Source organism: Dermacentor albipictus, chromosome 7 (genome assembly GCF_038994185.2).
Source record: "Dermacentor albipictus isolate Rhodes 1998 colony chromosome 7, USDA_Dalb.pri_finalv2, whole genome shotgun sequence".
Taxonomy (NCBI): Eukaryota; Metazoa; Arthropoda; class Arachnida; order Ixodida; family Ixodidae; genus Dermacentor; species Dermacentor albipictus.
The window spans coordinates 3,398,156-3,417,052 of NC_091827.1; the positions used below are offsets into that span (position 1 = coordinate 3,398,156).

The 18,897-nt window shown below is 46.5% G+C and overlaps 2 protein-coding genes and 1 long non-coding RNA gene across 13 annotated transcripts in view; 2 read left to right on the forward strand and 1 right to left on the reverse strand.

Annotated features, from left to right (window-relative positions):
• Positions 1 to 1,048: 1,048 nt before the first annotated feature.
• Positions 1,049 to 2,997, forward strand: LOC139047322 (uncharacterized). The gene is made up of 6 exons (XR_011507095.1): positions 1,049 to 1,107; positions 2,108 to 2,165; positions 2,328 to 2,385; positions 2,523 to 2,580; positions 2,743 to 2,800; positions 2,961 to 2,997. It is a non-coding gene; the product is annotated as an uncharacterized lncRNA (long non-coding RNA).
• Positions 2,998 to 3,553: 556 nt separating this feature from the next.
• Positions 3,554 to 18,897, reverse strand: part of LOC139047665 (uncharacterized) — a 63,456-nt gene continuing 48,112 nt past the window's right edge. For 3 of the 11 annotated variants that reach the window (XM_070521544.1, XM_070521546.1, XM_070521547.1), the window contains exons 6-9: positions 17,298 to 17,333; positions 15,556 to 15,744; positions 7,254 to 7,430; positions 6,272 to 6,742 (exon numbers count right to left, since the gene is read on the reverse strand). In XM_070521544.1, the coding sequence (XP_070377645.1) occupies positions 6,504 to 6,742; positions 7,254 to 7,430; positions 15,556 to 15,744; positions 17,298 to 17,333 (641 nt within the window). In that variant the 3' untranslated portion in view covers positions 6,272 to 6,503. The other 8 variants (XM_070521552.1, XM_070521550.1, XM_070521545.1 and 5 more) reach the window with 7 other exon arrangements.
• The window catches only part of LOC139047667 (arginine and glutamate-rich protein 1-B-like), a 90,105-nt gene continuing 87,010 nt past the window's right edge, over positions 15,803 to 18,897 (forward strand). The window contains exon 1 of the mRNA XM_070521556.1: positions 15,803 to 16,100. The gene's annotated coding sequence lies outside the window, so the exon portion shown is untranslated. The remainder of the gene's footprint in view (positions 16,101 to 18,897) is intronic.

The window sequence follows — 18,897 nt, forward strand, 5'->3', positions numbered from 1 at the left end:
CGCCATGGATGAGAATGCTGCCACTTATGCCCTGGTAAGAATAGACTCTGTCACTGCATCACTCCTTGATTTCTCATGAGGAAAACAGCTAGTTTGATTGCACTATGAAAAATTATACGCTATTCTGACAGTATTAGTGGTTCTGTAAATGTTGTAGCTCTCTCATTGCAGGGTTGAGGGTGTCTCCATTAGGATGGCCATGGATGACAATGCTGCCACTTATTCCCTGGTAAGGATAGACTCTGTCACTGCATCTCTCCTTGATTTCTCATGAGGAAAACAGCTAATTTGATTTCACTACGAAAGATTATACGCTATTCTGAAAGTATTAGTGGTACTGTAAATGTGGTCGCTGTTTCAACATGTGTTTATCTAAACTCACTCATTGCAGGGTTGAGGGTGTCACCATCACGATCGCCATGGATGAGAATGCTGCCACTTATTCCCTGGTAAGGATAGACTCTGTCACTGCATCACTACTTGATTTCTCATGTAGAAAACAGCTAGTTTGATTGCACTATGAAAAATTATACGCTATTCTGACAGTATTAGCGGTGCAATATATGTGGTAGCTGTTTCAACATGTGTTTATCTAAACTCTCTCATTGCACGATTGAGGGTGTCACCATCACGATCGTCATGGATGAGAACGCTGCCACTTATACCCTGGTGAGAATAGACTCCGTCACTGCATCACTCCCTGATTTCTCATGAGGAAAACAGCTAGTTTGATTGCACTATGAAAAATCATACGCTATTCTGACAGTATTAGCGGTTCTGTATATGTGGTAGCTGTTTCAACGTGTGCTCATTTTAGCTCTCATTGCAGGGTTGAGGGTGTCACCATCAAGTTCGCCATGGATGAGAACGCTGCCACTTATACCCTGGTAGGAATAGACTCGGTCACTGCATCACTCCTTGATTTCTCATCAGGAAAACAGCTAGTTTGATTGCACTATGAAAAATTATACGCTATTCTAACAGTATTAGAGGTTCTGTATATGTGGTAGCTGTTTCAACGTGTGCTCATTTTAGCTCTCTCATTGCAGAGTCGAGGGTGTCACCATCAAAATCGCCATGGATGAGAATGCTGCCACTTATGCCCTGGTAAGAATAGACTCTGTCACTGCATCACTCCTTTATTTCTCATGAGGAAAACAGTTAATTTGATTGCACTATGAAAGATTAGAATTGGGGATAAAAGTTAATGGAGAATACCTTAGTAACTTGCGATTTGCAGATGATATCGCCTTGCTTAGTAACTCAGGGGACCAACTGCAATGCATGCTCACTGACCTGGAGAGGCAAAGCAGAAGCGTGGGTCTAAAAATTAATCTGCAGAAAACTAAAGTAATGGTTAACAGTCTCGGAAGAGAGCAGCAATTTACAATAGGCAGCGAGGCACTGAAAGTCGTAAGGGAATACATCTACTTAGGGCAGGTAGTGACGGCGGATCCGGATCATGAGGCGGAAATAATCAGAAGAATAAGAGTGGGCTGAAGTGCGTTTGGCAGGCATTCTCAGATCATGAACAGTAGGTTGCCATTATCCCTCAAAAGAAAAGTATATAATGGCTGTGTCTTACCAGTACTCACCTATGGGGCAGAAACCTAGAGGCTTACGAAAAGGGTTCTACTCAAATTGAGGACGACGCGACAAGCTATGGAAAGAAGAATGATAGGTGTAACGTTAAGGGATAAGAAAAGGGCAGATTGGGTGAGGGAACAAACGCGAGTTAATGACATCTTAGTTGAAGTCACGAAGAAGAAATGGTCATGGGCAGGACATGGAATGAGGAGGGAAGATAACCGATGGTCATTAAGGGTTACGGACTGGATCCCAAGGGAAGGGAAGCGTAGCAGGGGGCGGCAGAAAGTTAGGTGGGCGGATGAGATTAAGAAGTTTGCAGGGACGACATGGCCACAATTATTACATGACTGGGGTTGTTGGAGAAGTATGGGAGAGGCCTTTGCCCTGCTGTGGGCGTAACCAGGTTGATGATGATGATGATGATAATGAAAGATTATATGCTATTCTCACAGTATTAGCGGTTCTGTAGATGTGGTAGCTGTTTCAACGTGTGCTCATCTTAGTTCTCTCATTGCAGGGTTAAGGGTGTCAATTTCACGATCGCCATGGATGAGAATGCTGCCACTTATTCCATAGTAAGGATAGACTCTGTCACTGCATCACTCCTTAATTTGTCATGTGGAAAACAGCTAATTTGATAGCACTACAAAAGAATATACACTATTCTGACAGTATTAGTGGTTCTTTAGATGTGGTAGCTGTCTCAACATGTGTTTATCTAAACTCTCTCATTGCAGGGTTGAGAGCGTCACCATCACGATCGCCATAGATGAGATTGCTGCCACTTAAACCCTGGTAAGAATAGACTTGGTCACTGCATCACTCCTTGATTTCTCATGAGGCAAACAGCTTATTTGATTGCACTATGAAAAATTATACGCTATTTTGACAGTATTAGTGGTTCTGTAAATGTGGTAGCTCCCTCATTGCAGGGTTGAGGGTGTCCCCATTAGTATCGCCATGGATGACAATGCTGCCACTTATTCCCTGGTAAGGATAGACTCTGTCACTGCATCTCTCCTTGATTTCTGATGTGGAAAACAGCTAATTTGAATGCACTACGAAAGATTATACTCAATTCTGAAAGTATTAGTGGTACTGTAAATGTGGTCGCTGTTTCAACATGTGTTTATCTAAACTCTCTCATTGCAGGATTGAGGGTGTCACCATCACGATCGTCATGGATGTGAACGCTGCCACTTATACCCTGGTGAGAATAGACTCCGTCACTGCATCACTCCCTGATTTCTCATGTAGAAAACAGCTAATTTGAATGCACTATGAAAGATTATACACTATTCTGACAGTATTAGTGGTTCTGTATATGTGGTAGCTGTTTCAACGTGTGCTCATTTTAGCTCTCATTGCAGGGTTGAGGGTGTCACCATCAAGATCGCCATGGATGAGAACGCTGCCACTTATACCCTGGTAAGAATAGACTGTCACTGCATCACTCCTTGATTTCTCATGAGGAAAACAGTTAATTTGATTGCACTATGAAAGATTATACGCTATTCTGACAGTATTAGCGGTTCTGTAGATGTGGTAGCTGTTTCAACGTGTGCTCATCATAGCTCTCTTATTGCAGGGTCGAGGGTGTCACCATCAAGATCGCCATGGATGAGAACGCTGCCACTTATACCCTGGTAGGAATAGACTCGGTCACTGCATCACTCCTTGATTTCTCATCAGGAAAACAGCTAGTTTGATTGCACTATGAAAAATTATACGCTATTCTGACAGTATTAGAGGTTCTGTATATGTGGTAGCTGTTTCAACGTGTGCTCATTTTAGCTCTCTCATTGCAGAGTCGAGGGTGTCACCATCAAAAACGCCATGGATGAGAATGCTGCCACTTATGCCCTGGTAAGAATAGACTCTGTCACTGCATCACTCCTTGATTTCTCATGAGGAAAACAGTTAATTTGATTGCACTATGAAAGATTAGAATTGGGGATAAAAGTTAATGGAGAATACCTTAGTAACTTGCGATTTGCTGATGATATTGCCCTGCTTAGTAACTCAGGGTACCAACTGCAATGCATGCTCACTGACCTGGAGAGGCAAAGCAGAGGCGTGGGTCTAAAAATTAATCTGCAGAAAACTAAAGTAATGGTTAACAGTCTCGGAAGAGAGCAGCAATTTACAATAGGCAGCGAGGCACTGAAAGTCGTAAGGGAATACATCTACTTAGGGCAGGTAGTGACGGCGGATCCGGATCATGAGGCGGAAATAATCAGAAGAATATGAGTGGCCTGAAGTGCGTTTGGCAGGCATTCTCAGATCATGAACAGCAGGTTGCCATTATCCCTCAAAAGAAAAGTATATAATGGCTGTGTCTTACCAGTACTCACCTATGGGGCAGAAACCTAGAGGCTTACGAAAAGGGTTCTGCTCAAATTGAGGACGACGCAACGAGCTATGGAAAGAAGAATGATAGGTGTAACGTTAAGGGATAAGAAAAGAGCAGATTGGGTGAGGGAACAAACGCGAGTTAATGACATCTTAGTTGAAATCACGAAGAAGAAATGGTCATGGGCAGGACATGGAATGAGGAGGGAAGATAACCGATGGTCATTAAGGGTTACGGACTGGATCCCAAGGGAAGGGAAGCGTAGCAGGGGGCGGCAGAAAGTTAGGTGGGCGGATGAGATTAAGAAGTTTGCAGGGACGACATGGCCACAATTATTACATGACTGGGGTTGTTGGAGAAGTATGGGAGAGGCCTTTGCCCTGCTGTGGGCGTAACCAGGTTGATGATGATGATGATAATGAAAGATTATATGCTATTCTCACAGTATTAGCGGTTCTGTAGATGTGGTAGCTGTTTCAACGTGTGCTCATCTTAGCTCTCTCATTGCAGGGTTAAGGGTGTCAATTTAACGATTGCCATGGATGAGAATGCTGCCACTTATTCCATAGTAAGGATAGACTCTGTCACTGCATCACTCCTTAATTTGTCATGTGGAAAACAGCTAATTTGATAGCACTACAAAAGAATATACACTATTCTGACAGTATTAGTGGTTCTTTAGATGTGGTAGCTGTCTCAACATGTGTTTATCTAAACTCTCTCATTGCAGGGTTGAGAGCGTCACCATCACGATCGCCATAGATGAGATTGCTGCCACTTATACCCTGGTAAGAATAGACTTGGTCACTGCATCACTCCTTGATTTCTCATGAGGCAAACAGCTTATTTGATTGCACTATGAAAAATTATACGCTATTTTGACAGTATTAGTGGTTCTGTAAATGTGGTAGCTCCATCATTGCAGGGTTGAGGGTGTCCCCATTAGTATCGCCATGGATGACAATGCTGCCACTTATTCCCTGGTAAGGATAGACTCTGTCACTGCATCTCTCCTTGATTTCTGATGTGGAAAACAGCTAATTTGAATGCACTACGAAAGATTATACTCTATTCTGAAAGTATTAGTGGTACTGTAAATGTGGTCGCTGTTTCAACATGTGTTCATCTAAACTCTCTCATTGCAGGGTTGAGCGTGTCACCATCACGATCGCCATGGATGAGAATGCTGCCACTTATTCCCTGGTAAGGATAGACTCTGTCACTGCATCACTACTTGATTTCTCATGTAGAAAACAGCTAATTTGAATGCACTATGAAAGATTATACACTATTCTGACAGTATTAGTGGTTCTGTAAATGTGGTAGCTGTTTCAACATGTGTTTATCTAAACTCTCTCATTGCAGGATTGAGGGTGTCACCATCACGATCGCCATGGATGAGAACGCTGCCACTTATACCCTGGTAAGAATAGACTCTGTCACTGCATCACTCCTTGATTTCTCATGAGGAAAACAGCTAGTTTGATTGCACTATGAAAAATCATACGCTATTCTGACAGTATTAGCGGTTCTGTATATGTGGTAGCTGTTTCAGCATGTGCTCATCTTAGCTCTCTCATTGCAGGGTCGAGGGTGTCAGCATCAGAATCGCCATACATGCAAATTCTGCTACCTAGCCCTCGTAAGAATGGAGTTACTACATCACTCCTCGATTTCTCATGAGGAAAACAGCTGACTTGATTGTACTATGAAAAATTATACACTATTCTGACGATACTAGTGGCTGTGTAGTACACAGTGGCAGCTGTTGCAGTGTGTGTTCATCTAAGCACTCTCTTTGCAGGGTCGAGCGTGGCACCATGACAATCACCATGGATGAAAATGATGCCACTTATACTGTGGTAAGAATGGAGTTACGGCATCACTCCTAGATTTCTCATGAGGAAAACAGCTAACTTGATTGCTCTATGAAAATTATATGCTATTCTGATGTTATTAGTGGCTCTGTCATAGTGCCAGCAGTTTCAACATGTGTTCCATCTAAGGCATCTCATTGCAGTGTCAAGAGTGTCCTTATCATGATAGCCATGGATGAAAATGCTGCCACTTATTCCCTGCTAAGAATGGACTTACTTACTGAATCACTTGATTTCTCATAGGGAAAACAGCTAATTTCATTGCACTATGGAAAATTCTATGCTATTCTGACGATATTAGTGGCATTGTAGGGGTGCCAGTTGTTTCAGTTGTTTTGGCATGTGTTCGTCTAAGCTCTTTCATTGCAGGGTTGATGGTGTCATCATCATGATCACCTTGGATGAAAGTTCTTTCACTTAATCTCTGGTAAGGAAGGACTTGGTCACTGCATTACACTTTGACATTACACATGACACTTTGGACTGTTGTAAAGCTCCTGAAGTTTTTTGGTCTAAATCCCATCTTCCCTCTTAAGTACCATCGCCATCACACGACATGCGCCAGTAATGGTTTACTCAACTTGAATTATGGATTAGTTGGAATGAGCAGTCAAATACTTCTATTTGACAGTTGAAATTCGACAATTTTACACACACACACACATATATTATGTACTCGTTCATCATGTAGGTACTCCATGCTCCGATGTGGTGGTTTGGGTAGCAGCAGCAGTGTGTCGAATTTCTCGCATCAACCCGCAGCGTTTCCGGCAGGATGGCCAGTCTGGGTGCGTATTTGACGGGCACACAGAGACATTCCAGCGCCTGCATGTGCGGCCGTCCCAGAAGACCCGATGCCACCGATCCTTCCAGCTGCATGGCTGCGTGGGCGCCGTCATACCGCACCGTGTGCTCAGCCAACCTACAGTTTGACACCCGCCCAACCCCAGAGTGTCATCACTTTCCTTAGCATCTTTTTGAGGCAGTTGTCACCTTAACGATTGTAAGCTCTTCATAAAATCTGAATCCACATATGTGTAGTCTTAAAGCAACAACATATCAGCTGTCCTATCCACCTTTCAGCCTCCAAATGTGTTATTGGTATTTATTTAATGCATCCTGCACTCAATAAGTGTTAAATTAGCACACAGTATTTTAGGAGTGCGCTGTGCGCTGAACATTGCGGCATAAATGATAAGTGGATAGACAACGCAACAATGTATATGTCTCACTTCATTCAAGGACTTTTGGAGATTTCCGCTTCTACAAGAAGTATCAACATTCGTAGCAGCAGAGTCATTTGAGCGCATTCAAAACAGCTAATGTTGATAAGCTGTATTGACAGCCATAAAGATTTGTGTGTTGAATGAGATGAGTGTGACGTTACACTGCTGATGTTAGAAGTCAAACCACTTTCACAAGTGTATGCTGACCATGGCTGCCACACTGGTGCTGGCAGTGGGCTAGCGTGTCGAATCCACGCTTCGGCTGAACCAGGCAGCGGTGCTCGGCTATGCGGAGGCAGCCGCGACCCCTCCGGTGCACATAGTTGGCTGTGCGGTAGTCGCCCCGACACAGGCACGCCTTGGCTACAGTGCACGGCTCACTGCCTGCACAGTGCAGTGGTGGTGGCGCACAAGGTATTTTAGGACATAACTTGGAATTGCCATGAACATTAGCATTCTAGTCCCATCCGTCTAGCACATTACTTTGTCCATACCAACTCCTCCGTCATCAATCTAGAACATTTATTCCAGGGTATCAGCTTTCAGTCTGACACAGGAGATAAAGCCGTGCATTCCCGTAGTCACATGCCAACAACAGCGACTCGGAGATAGCCACATCCTTGAATGTCACGAAATCCTTTGTTTTTGGCAGGAGACAAATTTTCGGTCAATTTGATCTGTGAAAAAGACAAATAGACGTTACCAATGGTACCTAGATGCCATTCAGGCGGTTGAGTTTCTCCTGAAGGTCGGGGTCAAGATGAGTCTGAAGAAATCGCAGTTTTGCCTGAAAGGCGAAGCATCGATTGCAATAGCAAATTGGTAGACAGCTACACGAAGTAAGCATAGTAGTTTTATCGACCCTATAAACTTGTAAACATTTGCTTCTAACTAAATTAACAAGCATGGTGCCACACACACATAAGCAAACATGAACACATCTCACTCGATGACCACGAAAACTCGCTGTCAAAACGCTAGTGACGAAGCACAGTAGCAGCAGCGAACGAATTGACCTTCATGCTGCCTCTCGCTTCAATGAGAACTACAAAAACACAGCGCACACAAAGCTATCAGCACTCGGTGCACTCTGTTCCCATCGCAGATCGCTTTCAAGATGGCGCCCCCGCGGCCTGCCATACGCAGCAGTCGCTGGATGGAGTAGAACCAAGGAGGCAAGGAGGTTATTTACTAAAATTTCTGGAGTGGCAGCCGCTGCGGCCGCCTACAGGAGCGAGTGAAGCCACCGGCAGCCATACTGCTGAGGGCAAAAGAGGGCGAGCCTGGCGTATAGGCTGCTGCGGAATACACGCAGCATTCGAGTGCTTTTCGGTTCCCCAATCAAAAAATGCACAAAACATACTTGTTTATCTTACATAAATATATTACTTGCATTGAGGCAATGTTGTTAAAAAAATATATGATACATTTTTTTTGTGCATGAAAGTGTTTTAATGATTCATCATCAGCCTATTCTATGTCGCCTGCAGGATGAAGGCATCTCCCTGAGGTTTCCAATTACATTTGCCCTGCACCAACCAATTCCAACTAGCGCCTGAAAAGTTCTTAATTTCATCACCCCAACTAGACTTCTGTCACCCTCGACTGCACTTCTCTTCTCCTCGCGCCCATTTTCTAACCCACACCGGCGACTTGAGGAGGTCGCGCGACCAAGTTGGTCGCTTTGCGACCAGTCGCAAATGGTCGCAAACGGTCGCCTTTCTCGAAAAGCGACCATTTTGGGCGAGTCGCTCTCTGCGCGATTTCTCAGTCGCGCGACCGTGGTCGCAAAACTGATAAACCAATCAGCGGCGCACCGGAAGTGATCTTTCGTGTGTCTACATCCGGCCTCCTCCGGCGTCGCATTCAAATTCCGCGTAGATTCCAAGAGTTCTCGCTGAGAACGATAATCTCCGGGATTGCGACTTGCGGGTCGCGCTCAGCCGGGCTTGCCGGTGTGAACATCAGTCGCCTTCGGTCGCTTTTTGATTGCGAGTCGCAAATGGTCGCGCGACCTCCTCAAGTCGCCGGTGTGAATGTGCCCTAATGGTCCACCATACGCATCAAGCGACACACGCAGCTGAAACGTCTTCGGTCATCGCGGTAGGTTAGTACGGAACGGTAATACCGTGCCGTATACCGCACTTACCGTACCGTAATCCACTGCCGACACTTTGCTGACACTGCAATAAAAACTCTGCATCCCTTCTAACACAAGCTCTGCATAACTAAATGGCGCCAGCAACTCGTGTTTTTTTACCACCTTTTATTTTTCTGTTTTTCTTTTAATATGGCTTTCGTTTTTCTTTATTATTCTTTTTTTCTCATTGGGCCTGAGTATGGTGAGAAGGTATGCGAAACCCGGGGCACTACACCGACAAAGGGCCTGTGTATATATACTTCGTGTATGCTGCCTGTAGGGTGAGCAACACAGCAACAAAGAACGTGAAGCGGAAAGTCGGAGAGGCTTAAATCTCGTGGGTGGCGGCAACGGAAAAGAAACCTGCCATGAGGAACTACTTAAGAGGAAAAAACGAAACCAGGAAAGAAACAATTTATGAGAGCTCAAAGGGAAGCTCATTACTTTTCAAAACGAGATCAGGATGCCCTAGAACACACATATAAAGCGAGATATAAGAAGGAAGAAGAAGCATGTGCTTGCTGCGGTAAAGCTAGGGAAAAGATGGAGCGTTTCATTAGAATGTGAAGAAATCTGCCCAGTGGTCGATTAGGCACCACTGGCCTCCTTGAAGCCCTGGGTTCAGCAAGAGCAGGAGAAAAATAAACATGTCCGCAATTGAGATTATTAAGAGGCAATTGGAAGATTGGTGGAAGTAGGGAACCGACAAAAAACGGAGACGTACAAAAGCAAAGTTCACAATAGGGGGTCAGAAAATTTGTTTGTGGGAGTCCATCATGCTTTTTTTTCTTTGTTAACCTAGGTAGGACATTAGGCAGTATAATAGCAAGAGCTTGGTGGCGCAACCCCCTGCCCCGTCCTAAAGGGGATGTTCATAACATCCATCCCTCACCACGTTGCACGCATTCCGCCTACTTTGCTGGCACTCCCTCTCCTGTCACGTCGGGGGACTGCGTTCCATTGTCACAACCATTCTGATTCACAATGGCGGCCCTGTTCAGCTTTTCCTCGGCTGCTTGAAGTCGATTTTTTCACTACCTTTCGTGCATCACGCTCCATATTTAGCTCATTTTTGAGCTCTTTGACCTGTTTGACAAGCTCATCCTGGAAAGCCTCCATTTTCTTCAGCCTAGCATCGACATCACAATGTGTGCCGATGGACTCAGTTCCCTCCGTTCTCATCCGCCCCCTCATCTGCCTTGAGGGCCGCCCGCACACTGCACACTTTCCCGTTCTTGCCATGTATTGCACGGCTTTTTCTAATGAAAGTACTATAATAATGCAGAGCACGTGCCTTCTAGCAAAAGCCGATATGTACAGTATATAAATCCTTAAAATGCCGCAAAGCAATTATCACCAATGTTATAAAAGCAATCAATGCCGCACAAACTTATGGTATGCCACGTTTTTGCACGCGTTCAACCACGCGGCCACGCTCTCACTTTCTTACCAAATCAATATTCCCGATACCAAACACACACAGTAAAACCACTAATAGCTATTAGTCTTGCCACTTCCCAGCTACTATATAAAGGTTATGAAGACTTTACTTCTCACCCGGTTGCAGCTGTTGAAGCACGTGGCGCGAAAGGACGCTCTGACTATCCTGCAAAACCAAATATACATGAAACACCCGCGCACACGAAAAAGGAGAGAGAGAGAGAAAAAAAAGGACTACCCAATTATTATTTGAAGGCTAAAAAAATCAGCAAAAAAACCAGAAGCAAGCTCAAAGCATGCACAAAAAAGACATGATTTCGTCGCCGCCAAGGAGCCCTCGAAGAACACGTCCATCCGCCCCAGAATCTCGCAATACCTTTATGGATGGATGGATGGATGGATGGATGGATGGACGGATGGATGGACGGACGGACGGACGGACGGACGGACGGACGGACGGACGGGCGGACGGACGGATGGACGGATGGACGGACGGACGGACGGACGGACGGACGGATGGACGGACGGATGGACGGACGGATGGATGGATGGATGGATGGATGGATGGATGGATGGATGGATGGATGGATGTTATGAGCGTCCCCTTTGGAACGGGGCGGTGGCTTGCGCCACCAAGCTCTTGCTGCTATGCTGCCTAATATCCTACCTAGGTTAACCAATGAAAAAAAAAACACTATGAACTACCACGTCCAAATTTTCTGATACCCTATTGCGAACTGTGCTTTTGTACGTCTCCGTCCTTTATCGTTTCCCTACTTTTCTTCCACCAATCCTCCAATCGCCTCTTACTGATGTCTATTGCGAACCTGTTTGCTTTACCACTGCTCCCGCTGAACCCAAGGGCTTCAAGGAGGCCAGTGGTGCCTAAATCGACCGCTGGATAGACGTCTTCACATTCTAATAAAATATGCTCCGTCGTTTCCCTAGCTTTACCGCAGCAAGCACATGCTTCTTCTTCCTTCTTATATCTCGCTTTATAGGTGCGTGTTCTAAGGCATCCCGATCTCGCTTCGAAAAGTAATGAGCTTCCCTTTGAGTTATCATAAATCGTTTCTTTCCTAATTTCGTTTTTTCCCCTTAAGTAGTTACTCATGGCAAGTTTCTTTTTCTGTAATGGCAAACAGGTCATAAAAGCGACACCAACGGCCAACGCAAGCACAAACATCAGCTTCACCTGGCGGGTTAGTTCTGCAGAAAGGGATTGTAAAATGGAATACGCAGTCTCGTGGATCCTACCTCTGGCAAAATTTAGTATTACGGTTTTGGAGTAAAAGAGGATGTACCGGACTTCAATGTGGGCAATGGCAGCGGCTATCTCAGCCTCTTCTGCTGATTCTGAAGTGGTTGCGAGGGGGGCGGAGATGATAGGCCGTGTGGCCCACGACCGCAGCAGCCGTGCCTGCCCGGCGGACTTCTCGGACCCGTAGTATTTGTGGAGGGCGCGTGTGATCGGGCTGTCCTGCATGAAGCGTGGTAGTAGGGGTGTGTGTTGCGTGGGAGAGGTTTGATGAGGAGGTTGGAGTGTATGCGTGTAAGGAGGGTGAACAGCTGGGTATTGTTGGCGGGTATTCGAATCTCAAGTCTATCTAGTATGTTATGCAAAAGGATAGAAATTTGGGTGAGTTGGTACGGTAGCGTAATCTTGAATAGCGCTCGTCCTGTCGGCTTCTAGTCTCTGTCTGCGTCACTTCGCGCTACAATTGAAGATCATGCTACCTAGTATATGTCTGCCTGTGGGGGTTTTAGTGAGCCTGTCGGTGGGCTGCAACGAGCTTGTGTGTGGTGTTGTCAAGCCCTAACTCTAGGAGTTTGGAGGTTTGTGTGTGAGCAGGGAGATGGTGATCGATTTTGTAATCTTTCCTAAGAAGGGCTTCTAACGTGGGTTTCCCTGCGGTCTAGTTTGAGATAGGGGATAGTATACAGAAAGCAGCTCAGTACGAAGGCATAGATGAGACGGCATATGTCGTGTTCTTTAAGCCCATAATGTTTGGTGGAGACACGCCGGATAAGATGTGCAAGTGCAGTTGTGTTTTTTATTTTTTTTTGACAGTGATACTATTGTATCCGGTGTTTTGCAAGTGGAGCCCAAGTATCCGCATGATCTTTACCTCCGGTACGGATTGTCCCTCTATTGTTATGTTGATAGGCGTTGTAGGGAGGTTGCAGGATTTAGGACACATGATTAGGAGTTCAGATTTGGTCAAGGAGCAATTGAGTGAGGTATATATAGAGTAAGCGGACTGCTGTGTGTGTGTGGCTGTCTGTTGGAGTGTGTCCTCTATTTGCCCATCGTTGCCCGTTGTGGTCCACAAGGTGATATTATTGGCATATAGAATGCGTCGAAAGTGCGCTATGTGGTCTAGAGAAGCAGCTGAGGGCAGCACTGAATAGGAATGGTGAAAGTACTGAGCCTTGTGGTGTACCCACCCCTTGAAGTGTGTAAGAGGCGGAGGAGTGGTGGCCTATAGTAACCTACGCGGTGCGGCTTGTGAGGAAGGCGCGGATGTAAGAATACATTTTATGTACAATGTTTAATGGGGAAGGTCGGTCAATATGGCGGTATGGTAGATATTGTCAAATGACGGCTCTCCGGCTGGAAGCGCGGCGCCCGCAAGGAGAAGGGCGCATGCCGTTTGGTTTGAAATTTCAGCTGTTTACGCGGTGCGTAGAGGTGTAATATGTTTGTATGTTGCGGAGACGATCGTTAGCGCACACTGTATGCACTGCGCTTGTCAGCTGAATATGGCTAGACCTGGTGAGAGGCCCTTTAACAATGCCTGTGGAACTACAATAAAGCCCTGTTACGCACGAAGTCCCCACAACTGGAGAGAAAACAAAACAGCGCAATCTACCACACGTTCAGAAACCGCCTCGGCATGCTGTGAAAATGCAAACCTCAGAGCGGACGCCCAGCCTCTCCACGCTTACTAGCACAAGTCCCGCGGAGACCGCAAATCACAGATGTCGCCGAGCACCCCGCGGATGTCGCTCAGCCAGGTACCAAGAAAACTCGCAGCCATGCGAGTCAACACCGTTGTACTACAGCCTAGGGGCAAAACTGGAAGCCAAGTTTGACGCTTACGTTAAAGGGTACCTTAGTGGTGGTGGCACTGCGCTTCTAATCTCGAGCTCGTGGTTTCCATAACTGGTGCTTTTCCATGGGGGGAGAAATGCAAAGACATCCGTGTACGTAGGTTATCACCTATTGGCAAAGAGGGCACTCCGAGAGAAGGCATGATAAGCAATAAACGAGAGACCGCTTGAAGGTAGCGCACCGGCTCTCCATGACATCATGGAGTTATGAAAGTAATAGTTTTGAAAAGTTTTGAAAGTCGAGACAGGACATGCACTTTACAGAAAAGACAAGCGCTTGTCCTGTCGCGACTTCTCCCTCGTCCTTAGTGCGCTACGTTACTTGCATTACGATTAATAACCATCATGCCCAAACCTATTCCCTTCTGTCATAGGGTTTGACATAGATGGACTAAATTGTATTTTAAATGAGCCGTTAGCTGAACTTGGCAAGTTTCGAGAACTTTTACTGAACCACAATGGCCAGATATGAGTACATAGCTTTGTAATCCGTGACGTCATGATAACGTAGGTTTTGATGAGTAATACTTGCGCCTTTATTTCCCTTTTAATAATCTACCTACTACCACGAAGATGTAATTTTCGAAGAATTATTAATCAATCTAAGCTGATTTAGTGTTACTCTTTGGCGTCCCTTTAAAGAACTAGAAGCAGTACTAAAGTCATCGCATGATGAAAACCTTGAAAGCAGGAACTGTTGCCCAAACCTTGGAAAACACCCTCACGAGCATCTTGAATCGCCCATGAAGAGAGAATAGCCCGCCTCGAAGAGTAGAGCTCCACTTGCCGCCCGTGCAGCGTAGGGCTCTGGGCCAGTTGATTGCCGAAATGAGTAATGAGCCGTCTTTGTGGCAGTGTAAATGCAGGGGACTAATCCCGCACTTCTGTAGTACATTGCCGCACAACGAAAATGTCTTGCGCATTCAAGAACCGAACAAGCAGATCGCCCTGACAGGCACGTGTAATGCTTACACAAATCCTTTGTTACCAAGAGCACTTGAAGCCCCTAGGCAGTCAACAGACTGTCTAAAGCACTTTTCATAAAGGGAATAGCTCTCGAAGAGGCGTCTATATACGAGCATGTTTCGATGCTTGAAACAACGTGATTTTGGGCCACGGCGGCCGCATTTCGATGGGGGCGAAATGCGAAAACACCCGTGTACTTAGATTTAGGTGCACGTTAAAGAACCCCAGGCGGTCGAAATTTCCGGAGTCCCCCACTACGGCGTGCCTCATAATCAGAAAGCGGTTTTGGCACGTAAAACCCCATAATTTAATCTTTTTTTAACAACGTGATTTTGTAACACGCTCGACTGGGAAAATTTAGATGCAGATCGACCTCGCTGAATAAAAACTGCCTTCGTAATGGAGTATTAGTGTTTGAGACCCGGTGAGAAAGTCACTATATTTAGCTTTTTTTGTGTGTGTGACATAAATGGCCATTAAACTGCCCTGGTAAAATTCGCCAAGAAACTTGTGCCAAGATCGACGCGCTGGCACCATTTTATCCAAAAGGGGCTTCATGCATGCGTCTCCGCTTGTCGCCACTGGTAAAAACATGCTGACGAGCTTGCCACCTGGCTGCATCAAAGCTGATTTCATAGTCAAACCATGATCTGGAGATCTGACTTGGAAAATCGAGGGCTGTATTTCCTTTTCACATGCAGACCGTTGATCGCCACCGCAGGCTGGGGAACAAATAAAGCAAAAGGAAATTCTGAGCAAGTCATCATCGCATGTATGCCTTAGTCACCGCGACCTAGCGACTTGGTCACAAAAGGTTACCAACGCTGGGGTGAGCACGCGCGTGCATACCATTCTGGCAGGTGCGACGGCACTCGTCCATCGTGGCGAAGCGGGCGCCACCTGCCAGGCAGTGCCCCTCGGGACGCCACGGCTGGCACCCTCTGGTCCGTGTGCAAAGGTAGGCCGTGGAAGTGCAGCGGGCGAAGCTTCGCACGCAGGCGTCGTGCTCCACTGCGACCCGGCGATGGATCCGAGGCTCTGCGCGGCGGAGTGTGCTCACTCAACAGCGTGCTGCGCTGCCGTTGTGACCGCCCCGGCCACGGTCGAACGAAGCCGCGCAAAGGCAGGGACGTAGCCAGCTAAGGGCGCATCGGGAACGTGCCTCCCCTTCCCCGAAATGTCAGCGTACAATGGGTATTTGGCAAATGTGCGACAACATTCGCCTGCCCGAAATTATCCATGGCTGTGCCACTGCTGCCACGTAGCGGAATGGTAAAGGGTTAGTGGTTTACTAAACCTAAGTGTGGAGTTATCAGTGGAAGCCAAGCGTCTGCACCTTGGCCGCCTAGGAACATTTCCAAGGCTCTGTGCATGGAAACCACTCTGCTGCTCAGGTGAGTGTCGGTTCTGAATGGGGCCTCTAATTGAGTGCTTTAGCATAGCATTACCGCTTAGACCGCGTGCTGTAGCATTGCGCGTGTCACGTGCAAATCCACGCCGTTCGTATGTTATGGCGTATGCAAAGCATAGCCGAAACGGAAATGACTGCGTAAAAGCCGTAGCTGCTCTGACTTGCAGAGAAAAACTAAACCGAATTCTCTCTCTGGTCCTTCAGAAGAGCGCTGACTACAAATCAATGTGGAGAACTGATTCTACGTTTATTACAATTACATGCAGACAAATAGGAGCTTTATCTGTTGTTTACCAGCGCCCGTAAGACGGACTGGGAAGCAGCAGTGTGGTAGTATACACTCGTAAACAGCAACTAAATTTTAGTTAACAATTTTACAGCGAAGCTGTTAAGGGCTAGTTTCCCCAGTATCGTGCCCGCGTGTACAAAACATATGTCATCAAGCAATGGCTCCCGCGTCGTCGTCGCATGCTGGCGCCCCTCCGCGCTGGTACACCACGCGAACGCGCTCGTGCCACTGCTCCCGTGTTCGTCGTCAACAATTAGGAAACACAAAGACTTGAGCAGTAATAGAGAAGGACTTTAATGAATTGTCGGGATTTACTCAGTGATAAACACCGGTGCCGCACGTACGTTGCAGCTTTGCTGGTTAACCATTTGCACGGAGTGCTTCGGCTGGTGTATATATATATATTGAAGTTATAAATAATCTGGCAAGACATCACAGGGATATCACATCGGTCGTTTTTCTTAGCTCAACAGAAACGTCTCATAATGATCTCATTTACTATGGGTCTCATGCTAATACAAATATTTCAAGTTAAAGCGCAGAAGAACGTAATGCGTTTTATTAAACAGTTATTAACTTTCAAGAAACTTTTCTCCGAGGTACACGAATTGTAGTGATTGGGGACGTATTCTCGGACGATCTCTTTCGGCGATACTGTCGCCTTCGCGTGACGTACTGCTCAATCAGCCCAGCCGGTTTTGCTCATCCAGCCAATAAGCGCGCACTCAAAGTATCGCCGAAAGCGATCGTCCGAAAATGCGTCCCCTGTATACGCTCACAAGTTTGCATACTGTGCAATGTTTGTGTTACGTTTCACTTTTCTCTGTATTCGCTTATTAGTTTCTATCGCGCGTTGTTTGACACTTCATGCTGTACGCTCAAAGTACTTGCTTGCAAAGATGCGTTCCTTTGAGTCCAAGTTCGGATCTGCAAAGTAATTCGGTACTATAGATATAGCGTGGTCAGGCATCGAGTAAATGTTTCACACGATAATATCGCCGGCCTTTATTTTGTTGTTTGATCGATCAACCACCTTTGACTATTTGCATCGACATATATAAAAAACATCACTGAAGTAATAATAGCAGACTCTACCTCAGTCAAGACAATTGTAGCACTTTTGTCGAAAGTATGCGTCTTTCCTGTTCATCAGAGCTTCATCAGGGCTTCATCAGGGCAACGTCGGAAAAAGAAATAGCACACAAAAAGTTTCAATACCTTTCAATATCCTGTCGAACACAGGACGTCAACTGTAGGTCAGTCACAGGCCTATTAAAATATCGCAGTTTCGCCAGAAAGAGGGAGCATCGATTGCGATAGCAAATTTGTAGGCAGATATGCGAAGTAAGCATAGTAGTTTTATCGGCCATGCCGTAAACATTCGCTTACTAACTAAATTAACAGGCATGGTGTCACGCGCGCACAGGCTAACAGAAGCACATCTCGCTCGATGATCGCGGACGCTCGCTGTCAAAACGCTGGCGTGAGGATGAGCGGCGGCGGCGGCAGCAGCGAGAGCTTCTTGCTGCCTCTCGCTTCAACGCGAACTAAGCGGCAAGAACACGGGGCACAAGAAGCGGCTCGGCGCACCCAGGCTCTGTACTCGTCGCAGATCGCTTTCAAGATAAGGCTCGCGCGGGCGCACTCAGCCACCACCGGCGAAGAACCAGTGTCTTGTGCGCAGTAGAAGGCGGCGTGCTTCCTCCCCGCCTTCCTTCCCTTGCGCGCGCGGGATTCAAGCCACCGTCCTCCGCACCTACAGCACACGGCGCACGCGGCCACAGTGTTCTCGCACTTCGGACTTTATGTGAAACATGACGGCGGAAATGCGCCTGGAGTGTCCATATAAATGCTGTCGCAATAATAATGTTTTATGGGTGTTTGCCAACTCTCGTACTTCATAAGCGTCACATATTACGAGCGTGAAATGGGCGGTATTAGAGTTCCTTCAAGTTCAGAAATAGGGAGTTGGACATCTTGCGTATGCAAATTCTGGGGGGAGGCAAAGTTCCCGGTTTACACAGGGATGCCGAGAGGTAGAAAGCAAAAGGGGTAAGGAGGGTTTCGGTTGTACTACTTCAATGTTTATTTGTGTTGGTAGCTGCAGGTGGACGCAAATGCAAAGCAAATTCGTGAAGAAGTGAGCAGCATTATACTATTGTTCAGATGCCGTGTTGGTGTAAGAGCGAGAGTGCTTCTGCGGAATAGTTACGAATACGCGTCCTGAAACGGCAGCCGCGGCGGCATGCTAAGCTTACAGTCACGTGTCCACGACTAGCCGCCTTCGCATATTTGCCGACCTTGTTACGCGGTACGTTTCCGATCGAGCTCGGATTTTCCGGCTCCATCGGAGGCTGCATCGACGTCCGCAGTGGTCAGCCATGGAAACCACATAGAGCTCCCTTCCGAAGCATTTGCGGCGTGGCATGCGGACCATGTTCTGCGTATAATACATGGTACGTATTTCGGCCGTGATAGCCTGTAACGAACG